The 13,487-nt window shown below is 44.3% G+C and overlaps 2 protein-coding genes across 2 annotated transcripts in view; both read right to left on the reverse strand.

Moving 5' to 3' along the window:
• The window catches only part of ZNF292 (zinc finger protein 292), a 104,442-nt gene extending 101,379 nt beyond the window's left edge, over positions 1-3,063 (reverse strand). Inside the window, exon 1 of the mRNA XM_077999684.1 lies at positions 2,869-3,063. Within this exon, the coding sequence (XP_077855810.1) occupies positions 2,869-3,036 (168 nt within the window). The 5' untranslated portion in view covers positions 3,037-3,063. The remainder of the gene's footprint in view (positions 1-2,868) is intronic.
• Positions 3,064-3,180: 117 nt separating this feature from the next.
• On the reverse strand, positions 3,181-13,165 carry LOC144340610 (uncharacterized). Its single transcript, XM_078001036.1, has 4 exons — positions 12,997-13,165; positions 8,641-8,736; positions 5,744-6,813; positions 3,181-3,436 (listed from the first exon to the last, which is right to left on the reverse strand). The coding sequence occupies exons 1-3, from the start codon at positions 13,163-13,165 to the stop codon at positions 5,885-5,887; spliced, it is 1,194 nt and encodes a 397-aa protein (XP_077857162.1). The 3' UTR covers positions 3,181-3,436; positions 5,744-5,884.
• Between the last annotated feature and the right edge of the window lie 322 nt (positions 13,166-13,487).

The following is a 13,487-nucleotide window of genomic DNA, read 5'->3' on the forward strand; positions in this document are numbered from 1 at the left end:
GGGCTGGAGGTGCACAGTGCACAATCTCTGCACACTGCAACCTCTGCCTCCCTGGTTCAAATGATCCTCCCACCTCAGCCTCCCGAGTAGCTGGGACTACAGGCACTCGCCACGGAGCCTGGCTAATTGTTTTGTTTTGTTTTCTCTATTTTTTGTAGAGAAGGGGCCACACCATGTTGCCCAGCCTCAAGCAATCCGCCCTACTTGGCCTCCCAAACTGCTGGGATTCAAGGCGTGAGCCACCTCCACCCCTGTAAATAAACATAAATAAAACAATGGTTTCAAGTTACCTCCATTTGACAAGATCACTAACATAAATAGGTTACCTGAAAAACAAAACAAAAAACCCCACCCCAGAAAACGTTCCAGAGGAAATTAGACACACTCCGTATCGTTTCAAATGGAGATTGCTTTTAAGTGTACTTAAATTATTCTGAGATTACAGTGTATGAAATATTTTATAATTTTTGAAATCCACAAATCCAGCCTTCGTTTCATTACTGTTTGATGTTTTTTGTCAGTAGCATCAATAACAATTTATGTGTAAGACTAATCATTTAATGAAACTAATGTAGGAAATTATTTTCATTCTGATTTTTAAAATGCTGTTTCACTCATTTAAAAAACTCTTGTAAGTCTGGCGGGGTGAGATGGCTCACACCTGAAATCCCAGCACTTTCGGAGATGGAGGCAGGTGGATCACTTGAGGTCAGAAGTTCAAGACCAACCTGACCAACATATAGTGAAACCCCAAACCCCATCTCTAATACAAATACAAAAATTAGCTGGGCATGGTGGCGCACACCTGTAGTCCCAGCTACTTGGGAAGCTGAGGCAGGAGAATCCCTTGAACCCGGGAGACGGAGGTTGCAGTGAGCTGAGATCGCACCACTGCACTCCAGCCCGGGTGACAGTGCAAGACTCCGTCTCTCAAAAATAAATAAATAAATAATCTTTAAGTGATAACTTTACAACCTCACACACCCACAAAAAGGGGGGGGGGTCTAGCTTGCATGAAATTCTATTTTCCCAGAATTATTAATCCTGCTTAAAAATACTGCTGACAAAAGAGAATTTACAGTAATTAGCCTTAAAACTATCAGTGGACACTATTAGGGGAAAAATGTCTTTCAGCAAAGCTAGACTTTAATAGTTCTCACTGACTATTATATAAAAACTGACTCGACTTACTAATAAAATACTTCCTATTATAGGTATCTTAGAGAAATCTTTTTCTCTCTAAAATAAATCTTTAAAGACCAATTAAGAATGAGTGGGTACTGCAAGGTAAAGAAACTGAGAAATTTCAACAATTTTTTAATATTAGAATTCAAAGGAATGAGCCTCTAATTTTGCCACAGGTATTCACCAGACCTATTTACCTAAGTAGGGAGCTTTCAAATTGCACATCCTCCTAGACAAGTCACCACTTGATCTCACAGTTTCTGTTTTTAAGATTTTGAACAGCCATCAAATAATTTATGACAATAAAGCGCATACAGCGGCGGAGATTCTTTTGTATATGATCACGTATCCCCGACATTATAATGGAAAGATTTCAATATTTGGAGGCTAAAAAATAAGTGAAAATGTAATCTACTCAGCTAAAATGGTCAACCATTGTTCTACGTTAAGATCAATACTTTTCCAAAACGAATTCTCTGTAAAGATACATTCACAAGTTAACTCTAAATATGACCTGTGTAAATTGTGTCTTCTTTTTCCTCCTCAAGACAATCCAATCAAAGTCTTCACCAGAGCCAGCAACACTACCTTGAAATTTCAAACCTAAGTGCAAGGCTCGTAATGAAGTCCAAATGTAGTCCCAAACTCTCCGATTTTCATCAAGGATGAAATTATTTTCATCACTAGCAAACAGTGTTATTAACATTCCAAATTCTGATTAGAATGCAGTCACTGGTGAGAAGCGTCCTTGGGCAAGCAAAGAAAAGATTTGAAACTACCCAAAGCACAGATCCACATGAACCTGTCTTCTCCCACTTCATCAGGAAGCCAAACAGGGAGAACTCCAAGAAACAGGGGTGAAGGGGTGATCGGCAGAGAAAGGATAGTGGAAATCATACTCCTCGAAGGGTGGAAGCAAATGAGAAACGGACTCTGGAAAAGCCGTCCCAAAGGGCCACTCAATCTGAGACAGATGTACAGGGACAGCTCCTCCACACTAAGGAGATCAAGCTTTACCATGGGTGCACCAAGCAAGCAAGTATGGGCAGGAGGGGACAACCTCCGCCAAGCACCCCCTCCGGAACGTCTAGCTCAACTAGAAGGGGTCGGCGGGGACTGCTCCTCCGAACATCAACAAAGGCCCCTTCAGTCCTAAGGCGAAATTCGAACAACAAAGGCCCGGAGACAGCCAGGACAGGGCCGGGGCTGGGGGCGGGACGGATGAAAGCAGGGGAAGGCAAAGGAATCAAACCAGTGGGGGCGGAGGCCCGTCGGAGTGGGAAGCAGAGAGGCGCAGAGGCGGGAGGCGCGGTAATCCCCAGTGCACAATAAGAGGAGGAGGAAGAGAACCTGGCCTCCATTCTCCTCCTACTCTCTCCAATCCGCACCGTCTACATTTCCTCAGCCGCGAGGACCGCGCAGTCCCGAGTTCAGGGAAGGAAAGGGGAGGGGGGATTTTCCGCCTTGACCACAACTCCCTTCCCCCAGCCAGGAGCTGCAGACGACAACAACCGCCACAACTGCAGCCACACAAAGGCGCCTTCCTTCTACTACCGCTCCCACCCGGGCGGAGGCGCCGATGATGCCAAGGAAGCGGCGACCACCTCTCGGCCGCCTGGCGCTCGCTCGCCCTCTTCCCCTTCTAGCTGGGTAAAGGGGGAGGGGACCACCGGGCGCCCTCACCTGGCACAGCTGCTGACAGTAGTCGGTGGCCGCTTCCACGGCCGGTACCCGGCTCTCCCGCAGCTGTCGCTCTAGCTCCTGGAGCTGCTCGCCCAGGCGCTGCAGCTCCGCGACGCAGCCGCCTTCGCCGCGACTCAACCTCTCCTGCTCGGCCTCTTCGTCCGCCATCTTCACACCCCGCTCCGTCGCGTACGCACCTGGGTCACGTGATAACACAATGCCACGTTCGGCGGGGTCACGTGCCAGGCGCGCTTGCACGCCGCCGAGCACGTACAAAGGGCCCGATGGGGAAGATAGGGGGGTGGGGAGAGTGGCGCGAGAGAGCCCGAGGGAGGTGAAGGCAAGGGGAAAGGAGAAGGGCGGGGTTGGGGCGGTGCGGAAAACCGCGGTTACTTACCCCGAGCGGGAAGTGGGCAGTAGCGGCTGAAAGGGGCGGGCTGGTGAAGGCCTGCTCTCGGTCACGTGGGCGCCGCGACGGGAAAAAGCCTAGGGAGGGGCGACCCTCTCCGGCGTCCCGATCCTGGCGTGGCTTTCCCCAGTCCCCGAAGTCTTCTACGGACATATCCTCCTGTTCCCCAAGAGGATGGCACAGGGAGAGTTCTGAGTGGCCTCGGGCAATGGCTGCATTTGCTGTTGGCCTGTAAGCAGGCCAGAAGCAGAGGAAGAGAGAGAAGGTAAAACCCGCCCATGGACCGCAAGCGTGAGAGCCGAGGCAGGACTATGAACTGTCAAAATTGTCTCTGACTTCTCACCAGGCCGGAGAGGAGGGATCTAGTGCGTGAGGTACCAGATCTCGTCTCACTTGACTCTCCTCCTCTTCAGCCCCAAGAACGCCTGTCCCCTGGAAACACATTCTCTAGGGGGTGGAGGCAACAAAGGAAAAGAACAATTGGGTCAGAGCAGAATGAGGTTCAATCCTCAGTCTGGAGAATGAAGCAAATTCATGAAAAGCATAGTTTAAAAGAAGTCAGAATATGAACAGACCAGATGATTTTTAAACCACGAAAACATTTCTACAATAAGTAATAACTAACTACTCTGTTTCACCGTGATTTAGACTCTACTAGACTCTACAGAAATCACCAACAATGAAAACAGGCTATATATGAAAGCTATTGAAAAGAAAGTAGGTCAAGAAAAAAAACACCAATAAGGACTCCATTAAAAATCATAACGGAGGAGAGGAAATTGATGCTAAAATAAACCAATGTTGTGGAGAATTATTATAAATACAGCATTTTTTCCTAATGCTACAAATAGAGGTAGCATTCTGAACCACATTTTACTTACAAGCTGAAAGGAATTAATACTTGGCACTTGAACAAAAGAGTAGAAGAGGTGCTACAAAAATCCAAGAGCTTAACCCTAAAGTTCTTAATAAAACTAATATTTTGTTACCGTTAGAGCATTAGACCTGTCACAACTGAATGGTCTACAGAAATTTAGAAACCATGATATTGATGAGGCACCCAGTCTTATCATTTACTCTGAGTGAAGTATATTTTTCTAGTACAAGCATCTAAAATAAAAATAATTCCCATTGTGGGCAGTGTCCTCTTCAAGAGATTTCTAGTAATTAATGGAAAGTGTTCTGCATACTATGTTGTCCAGAATAAATGTTTTATAACGCATCAGTGATGGTGATGTTTTTAAAGCAGCATTATATAAGGTGACCAGGCACAGCTAAACCCCTTATGAAAAACAGTATCAGTTAATATTACATATTAACAAGGTAGAATCTTCAAATGTTTAATCTTCAAATGTTTACTCATGGAAGAGACTAGGAAGTACGTTCAAAGGCTGAGGAGAGAGGATATAATGGTATCACTGAGTTGAAAAAGCAACAATTAAGGCAGCTAATGATTTTTAATATTTGCAGCTCACTTTCCCAAGTTAAGTATTTTAGATACCTAAACCAGGTTTCACCAGTTTATGTTATCTTAGGATTCCAGTGAAAAATGTAAAAAGGGAAATATGAGATTAGCCAAATGTACCAGTAAATCCAAGGACTGGTAAGGTATCACAGGTTAGCAAGCTCATTTCCACTGTAAGTATAATGGTTTACACCATACCTAATCTATAGAAAGGAAGAAAAAATGGTGGTTGAGGGGTGGGAGAGATATATATCCAGATATTGATTTTTAAGAGAATTGCCTGATACTGTAGGTCATTCCTACCTCTTCCACATAACAACCCTAAAACTAAGGAGACTTGATTAGCAAACTGATTCTGAGCACCATTACTATCTGGTAAATATCCATCAGCATTGATGGCCATGTCTTTTACTTTTATTTGGTATCTGTGAACCCTATCTCCACATTCCTCCATTGCTACTCCTTTGCACACACAGAAATATTTAGAGCCTACAGGAAATGAAAGGATTGGGGGTGAGTGGTGTAATTAACACTCATTTATTGGGTACTTGATATTTGCAGGCATTACTTGGTTTGGGACAAGTCAGAGGCGAATAAAAGGTCTTCCTGCCTTGAAGAAGCTTACAGTTTGGTGGGAAAATGACCTGCAATGGGAATACATATGATATAACAAGTGTTCTATTATGAAAATTCATGCCTATATTCAACTTAGAACATCATAGTAATCTAAGATACTAACAAGAATGTCCAACAAAAATCTACAGAAGTGCAGGCTTTTTTTTTTTTTTTTTTTTTTTTTAATTAAATGAGAAGGATTGAAAATACTATCCCGTGACAGGTCAACCTTGTCTTGGAAATCTCAGAAAATCTCAATCTTATCCATGGAAAAGGCATGACTTCTGTGCCTATGTCCATTTGTTCTTTAAATACCAAACTGTCAGCTCATAGGAACCATTTACACACACACACTGACACACACAAACACGCACACCCCTACTTACTGAGATGTTCCTGGGGAAATTCGAAGACCTGTTCCATTGAGAAAACAAGAATAAGCCCCTGGGGCAAAAGACTCCGCGTCTCTGGGGAACTCAGTATCCGCGCCGCGAGCACCCATGCCCATTTTGAACACAACGCGACTGCTATGGACGTGGTATAATCATATGGACCTTCACTCCCAAGAGACTCGATTTCAGAGAAAATCTGGGAGACAAATTTAGATCCCTACCCCCCACCCACGCGATCAATAAAGCTGGGGAGACCTTTGGGGGAGGGGACAGATGTGCTTGCATCCGGGCCGTGCGTGCCTGCTTCACGGGTTTTCCGGGCAGCACCGGCCCGCACACGCCGGTGCACTCTTTTTCTGGAATTCTTGAAATAGCAGGGCCTGAGAACAGTAAGGGAGCTGGGTTGTGTCTGCTACAGACAAGCGGCGCAGAGCCTCGGGTCCAAGCCAGGGATTCAGGAAGCGCGGCGTTAGCGGATGACCGATAGCTCAGGGCTAAGGCCTGGCAGGTCCTCCCTACCCCCGACCCAGTACACCACGCAGCCCCGCCCTCGCCCCAGCACGCGAGGTGAAAGCGTGAGGCCCGGGGATGGCGGAGAGCGCGCGCCACTATCGGGGCACTGTTTGTCTCTTCCCCCGCTCTCGCCCTGGGCCGGGGAGCACAGAAGGTCCGCAGGCCTGGGGCCACGAAGGGCACCAGATCGGTCCGCTCTGCTCCGCTAACCCAGCCTGCGCCTCTCCACCCTGCCAAGGCCCTGCTGGGCGCTGCGCGGGTTGCTCGCGTCCTCTGTTGTCCGGGAGCCGTCGCCGCCCGCGAGCCAGCAACGCCGACACGCAGCAGCTGCAGGCCCGGGGTTTGCCGCCGCGGTTTCTCCACCCAGCACTGAGGATCAAGCCAGCTGTAGCGTGGCTGCGACTCCCCGCTTGTGAGCAGAGGCCGCGTGGGGCCTCCGGGCCGAGAGATTTTGGAGCCTTTCCCGGGCGCGGCGGGGCGCGGGGCTCCGGAAACCCACCCCGGGGATGGTGGAGTCTGTCCTGCAGAGGCCGTGGCACGGGCACTGCTGCCTGATTTCGAGGAGGCTCCATCAGCCTACTCTCTTCCAAAGGGCTGGGCAGCCCAGCCACAGACAAGCAGCCTCTGGATCTCAGAAGTGGGGGACGGAGTCTATCCTGGGTTTGGTCCAGTGGAAACCCCCCACCCCCATCCCCAGAGTCTGGGAACCAGTGCTGTGCCCACAGATGCAAAGAGAAAGAGCATGGGTTAAAGCGCTATTGGGATAGGTTAGACACCACACTTTTCCATGGAAGACATTTTCTTCCAGAGGAACAGCAAAAGGAGTCAATATAATGTTAAAAACATTAAGGCAGGTGCTGTGCCACGTGTTGAAGTGATTCCAAAAGCAGAGAAAACATGGGACTCACATTTAAGAGGATTAGTTGTAGCCCTTGAGTTTTTCCCAGAAAACAAAAAAGGATAGCATATATATTTATATATATTTATATGAACAGTTAATTAAATAAGGAAGGATTTTTAAAAATTGTCTATTTGGATATCTTTTTCCTTTCTATTTGAGGAAAAGCCAAATGCAAATAAGGAGAATAACATTTAAAGAAAATGCTTTTAATAGAGCCTCAATTATCCTGACTTCTAATTTAACCAAGATGAAAATAATTGTGAAATAAAGCAAAATAAAATCTTGGAAGCATAAATGTGGTATACATTTTTTTTCCTTTTTTTTTTTTTTCTTCTTTGAGATGGAGTCTCACTCTGTCTCCCTAGGCTGGAGTGCAGTGGCCCGATCTCTGCTCACTGCAACTTCTATCTCCCGGGCTAAAGCGATTCTCCTGCCTCAGCCTCCCAAGTAGCTGGGATTACAGGCACCCACCATCACACCAGGCTAATTTTTGTATTTTTAGTAGAGACAGGGTTTCACCATGTTGACCAGGCTAGTTTCAAACTCCTGATCTCAAATGATCAGCCTGCCTCGGCCTCCCAAAGTGTTGGGATTACAGGCATGAGCCACTATGCCCAGCCTGTTTCTGTAGAGAATCCTGGAGTTGGTTCACAGCATTTCTCCGAAGATTCAAAGAGAAATATTTTAAAGTGCCTTTCTTTTCCTATATTTCTAAACTTTAATCACTGTGTCTCATTTACCTCATCAGAAATTCAAGGTTATTAAAAAAATTAGAGGATACGACTTTTGTGGCATTTGGCTTTTTAAAGAAATAATACTGTGCAGATGTGACAAACTTGGAAATTCCCAGGTCTCTTCCCATTTTAGGACATCACCTTCTTAGTTTTGCTGGTTTCTGTGATTCTTATAGGCATGTTCTTCAATGTAACAACAATAATAATAATGTAAATAATATCATTTTGAGTAGTATTCTACTCATGTATCGGGCCAGAATTGTTGTTCCCACCAAGTGCTTACCCTCTATCACATTATCACATCTTTACAAAAATATCCTTTTTTTTTTCTTTCTTTCTTTCTCTTTCTTTCTTTCTTTCTTTCTTTCTTTCTTTCTTTCTTTCTTTCTTTCTTTCTTTCTTTCTTTCTTTCTTTCTTTCTTTCTTTTTTTTTTTTTTTTTGACACGGAGTCTCGCTCTGTCACCCAGGCTGGAGTGCAGTGGCTCCATCTCGGCTCACTGCAATCTCTGCCTCCCAGGTTCAAGCGATTCTCCTGCCCCAGCCTCCCGAGCAACTGGGACTACAGGCGCCCACCACCAAGCCGGGCTAATTTTTGTATTTTTAGTAGAGATCAGGTTTCACCATGTTGACCAGGCTGGCCTGAAACTCTTGAACTCAGGTGATCCACCCCACTCGGCCTCCCAAAGTGCTGGGATTACAGGTGTGAGCCACTGCCCCCAGCCTTACAAAAATATTATCTTACTCATTGTTCCTCTCGTCAAATCCTCATCCTTGTGAATTTCTCTGTAACCAGGCTCCTCTGTGAAGTCTTCTCTGGTGTGCTCTGGTGGAGTATAATCTGGATGCAACACCTCTAAACAGAGTAGATTTGACTTATTTGTTCTGCTTTTCCTTAGGTTACCACAAATAGTCACTCTCCAAAGTTCCTATTGTTTAGATTTACTACTTACTGCATTTTTATTTGGAATCTGTCATTTTGCCTTTTATTAAAGTTAGTCTATGGATGAGCCTTGTTCAACATCCTGTAAGCCCTTCGAGGGTAGAACTGTATCTTATAACCAGCTTACCTCCTCTAATATCCTTTGGCAAATTGCAGTATAATAAGTAATTGATAAATGCACATTAAACTAGATTCAATTCTGTTTATACTTGGCAGTCATATATTGATTTATACTTATCCTCATTGTTATCTAAAATAATCTAGACTCTACAGAGAGATCAGATGCCTTCTAAACTTTAGGACCTTATTCATAATAGTCTTTCAAATATTTTAGGAGACCTGTGATTTATCAACAAAATTATCTATAATCAAATTTATAACACAAGTAAAATCAAAAGAAGACAAGATGTATGCTCAGTTATTACATTATAACAGATGAACTGCAAATACATGGTCTCTAGCTTTCTCTTTCACAAACTTAAGGGAAAAACTCATGATGAAGCTACTGAGAAAATAATCATGTTAAGGAAACAATTGGATGGAAATTTAGAATCCTTTGAGATGATTTTAAAAATCTATATTGTAACAAAATGTAAGAGAGATGGCAAAATTTTAAAAAGCACAGATTGAGTTTTTTCCCTAACATCTAGCTCACTCCCTAATATGGGCCCTAACACCTTCCTAGAAATCTAAGGAGAAAATAAACATAAGGAGAGTATCTCCAGATAGGACTTATTCTTCAGAGTGGAAATAACCTTAGAGCAGAGCTTCTCAAACTTAGTTTTATAAAGTGTACTTAGACAATTTGACTTCAATGCAGATTCTCAGGACACACCTCTAGAAAGTCTTATTCAGTAGACTGAGGTTGGGCATTGGAAATCTGCATTTCTAACTATCACTCCAGGGCCTTTCAGATTATACAGTTCTAGACCTGTGGTTGTCTAATTCTGTCTTCTCTTTTTTTTCTTCAACTTATGTCTCCTTCACCAACTTCATAAAAAATGCCTGAATAGCTTCCTTCTGGCTCCATCCAGCAATGGGCATACACAACTTTAAAACAATTAGAGCTAACTCTTCATAATTTCTTCAGATCATCCTAATTATCCCAAGCATTTGTTTTGTGAATCATTTGGACCCTAAACCCTAGTTCAATGCCTGGCACATAGTGGTTATGTTTTCAATAAATGTGCATTTTCCAATCCCTTCCTTGTGCATTCTTTAGCAAGATTACTTGCTGAGGATAATGATTACTTGCTGAGGATAATTACTTATTAACAGCTGTATCAGAAGAGGTATGCAGAGATAGAAGGAAGACAATTTAAAACTTTTCCTGTATTTATCTGCTATGACAAAAGGCATTTTTCGTTTTATACATGTAAGGGTAAATGGAGAGGGAAGAGAGCCATTTAAAATGTTCATCTGTGAGTTTCAAATGTCCATGGTTTCAATAGTCCCTATGATTGAGAATCAGGTGTTATTACTTTTTAAATTATAAACATAATCTCTATTTGTGGTAAAAATTTCAAGCAGCAAAGGAAGACATAAAATAAAAAGTAAAGATTTTCTTCCTCCATTTCTGACCTCTAGTTCCATCCCATTCACTACAGTCAGGAATATTAACAGTTGCTTGCTTGTCGTTTAATAATTTTTTTCTTCATATATAAACATTTATGGTTATATCAGCTTCTTACTTTCAGAAACAAATCAGCTCATACCTCCCCTTGGGCAGTTCTTCACCTTTCTTTTTTCCCTTAATAGTTAATTTAGAAATCTTTTCATGTCAGTATTCTTTCTAATGGCTGTGTAGTATTCCACAGTATAACGCAAGATAATTTAATTATTTTATTGGTGAGCAATTAGGTTAATTTCATTTTTTTAACTATTAAAAAGGATGTAGATGCAGTGACCTTCCTTGTGCACGTATGTGATTATATCCATGGAACAAATTCCCTAAAGAGGAGTTATTAGATCAAGAGCAGTGTGTAATTTTTTTTTTTTTTTTTTTTTTTTTTTTTGAGACAAGATCCTGCTCTGTCACCCAGGCTGGAGTGCAATGTCATGATCACAGCTCTCTACAGTCTGGATCTGCCGGGCTCAAGCAATCCTCCATCTCAGCCTCCTGAGTAGCTGGGTCTACACATGTGTGTCACCATGCCTGGCTAATTTTGTTTATTTTTTTGTAAAGGCAGGGTCTCACTATGTTGCCCAGACTGGTCTGAACTCCTGTGCTCAAGGATCTTCCCTCCTTGGTCTCCCAGTGTGCTGGGTTTATAGGTGTGAGCCACCTCTCCCAGTTGCAAGGTGTGATTTTAATTGTTAGATGGCCAAATTGCCCTTCCAAAATGTTGCACCAACCTATGTTAAGACAGCTGATTTTTCCAGAAACCCTTAATAAAACTGTGATTTATCAACTTTAAAAATAATTTCATAGTTTTAAAATATCACATTTTGATGAATGTTTCTCAAATTTTGGACCAAATTGAGCATCTTTTGACTTGTTCACTGCTACTACTAATTTTTGAAAGGTATACATAATTAAAATCAGATACTATTTTAAGTAACTGTTAATATTAATATAAAATTACATGAATATACTGTGCTTGAAATTATTAACTTTGATGTTAAAATGTATCTTTAAAATGTATCTTTAAAAGGATAAAATGTATCTTTAAAATGTATCTTTAACTTCTTCCTCTCCTCCTCCTCCTTTTTCTTTTTTTTTTTTTTTTTTTTTTTTTTTGAGACGGAGTCTCGCTCTGTCACCCAGGCTGGAGTGCAGTGGTGCGATCTCGGCTCACTGCAAGCTCCGCCTCCCGGGTTCCCGCCATTCTCCTGCCTCAGCCTCCTGAGTAGCTGGGACTACAGGCGCCCGCCACCGCGCCCGGCTAATTTTTTTTTGTATTTTTAGTAGAGACGGGGTTTCACTGTGGTCTCGATCTCCTGACCTTGTGATCCGCCCGCCTCGGCCTCCCAAAGTGCTGGGATTACAGGCTTGAGCCACCGCGCCCGGCCCTCCTCCTTTTTCTTTCTCCCTCTCTTCCTTCTCCTCCTTCTCCTCCTTCTTTCTGAAACACAGTTTCACTCTGTTGCCCAGGTTGCAGTGCAGTGGCAGAATCGCAGCTCATCACAACCTCCACCTTCTGGGTCCAAGCGATTCTTGTGCCTCAGCTTCCTGAGTAGCTGGGATTACAGACGTGTACCACCATGCCTGGCTAATTTCTGTGTTCCTTTTTAAGTAGAGACAGGGTTTCGCCATGTTGGCCAGGCTGGCCTCAAACTGCTGACCTCAGGTGATTCTCCCGCCTTAGCCTCCCAAAGTGCTGGGATTACAGGCATGAGACACTATGTCTGGCCTAGATAACTTACTTACCTAAGTCAATAGAGGAATATGAAAATAGGGCTAATGTTTCTTTCCTTTTTAAATATTTCCACCAATAAAATAGCCTTTGGGTATATTTTTCTCCATATAAATTAGTGACAAAAGGTAAAATGGGGTACTTATTTTATACAGAAAATAAACAGTGAAACAAGGAGGCAATTTCTTTTACTTCTGCTTTAGGATGCCCATATCTTGCTGTCATTTTCATTCTACTGTAAGATTTCTTTCTTTGGTGCTTTGCACTATTTCAAGTCGTAGAAAGGAGCAGAACATTTAAAAGCACTCAACTGTCTGTAGCACTGGTATGTCATTTAAAAAGCAAAAATCATTTTTCGCCAAGCACTGACTGGCACCACACAGCAGGGGTGTAAAGCTGAACGGAGAAGCCATGAGAAATTTATGTTTCACTTTTCTGTGAAATGCATAAAACTAGGACTTCGAAATGAACCACATGTGCTTCAAATGAATTTTCAAGATTAAAATCAAAACTTTTTGTAACTTGCAAAGATCAGTATATGTTGCTCCGCACAGAATGATTAGAAACTGCTCTGTACATATTTATTTGAAGTTGTAAGGCTATAACAGAAGAGACAACGTGATAGCAGCCCTCACTCTTGGCGCCTCCTCGACCTGGCATCCACTTTGGTGGCGCTTGAGGAGCCTTTCAGCCCGCCACGCACTGTGTGAGCCCGTCTCTGGGCTGGCTGAGGCCGGAGCCGCCTCCCTCTGCTTGAGGGGAGGTGTGGAGGGAGAGGCCCTGGCGGGAACCAAGGTTGCGCCTGGCGCTGGAGGGCCAGCGCAAGTTCCCGCAGGCGCAGGCGCGGGCTTGGCGTCCCCGCACAGGGAGCGGCCGGCCGGCGCTGCCAGCCCAGGGCAGTGAGGGGCTTTAGCACCTAGGCCAGCAGCTGCGGAGGTTGCGCAGGATACCCCAGCACTGACGACCAGCATGCACCACGCTCGAATTCTCACCAGGCCTCAGCCGCCTCCCCGTGGGACAGGGCTCTAGACCTGCAGCCCGCCATGTTGGAGCCCCCACTCCATGGTGGGCTCCTGTGTGGCCCGAGGACAGCGTCCCATCCACCGCCCAAGGGCTGTGGAGTGCAGGCGCGGCTCGGGACTGGCGGGCAGCTCTGCCTGCAGCCCTGGTGCAGGATCTACTAGGTGAAGCCAGCTGGGCTTGGGAGTCTAGTGGGCACTTGGAGACCCTTTATATCTAGCTAAGGGATTGTAAATACACCAATCAGCATTCTGTGTCTAGCTCAGGGTTTGT

The sequence above is a fragment of the Macaca mulatta genome, chromosome 4 (assembly GCF_049350105.2).
Source record: "Macaca mulatta isolate MMU2019108-1 chromosome 4, T2T-MMU8v2.0, whole genome shotgun sequence".
Taxonomy (NCBI): domain Eukaryota; kingdom Metazoa; phylum Chordata; class Mammalia; order Primates; family Cercopithecidae; genus Macaca; species Macaca mulatta.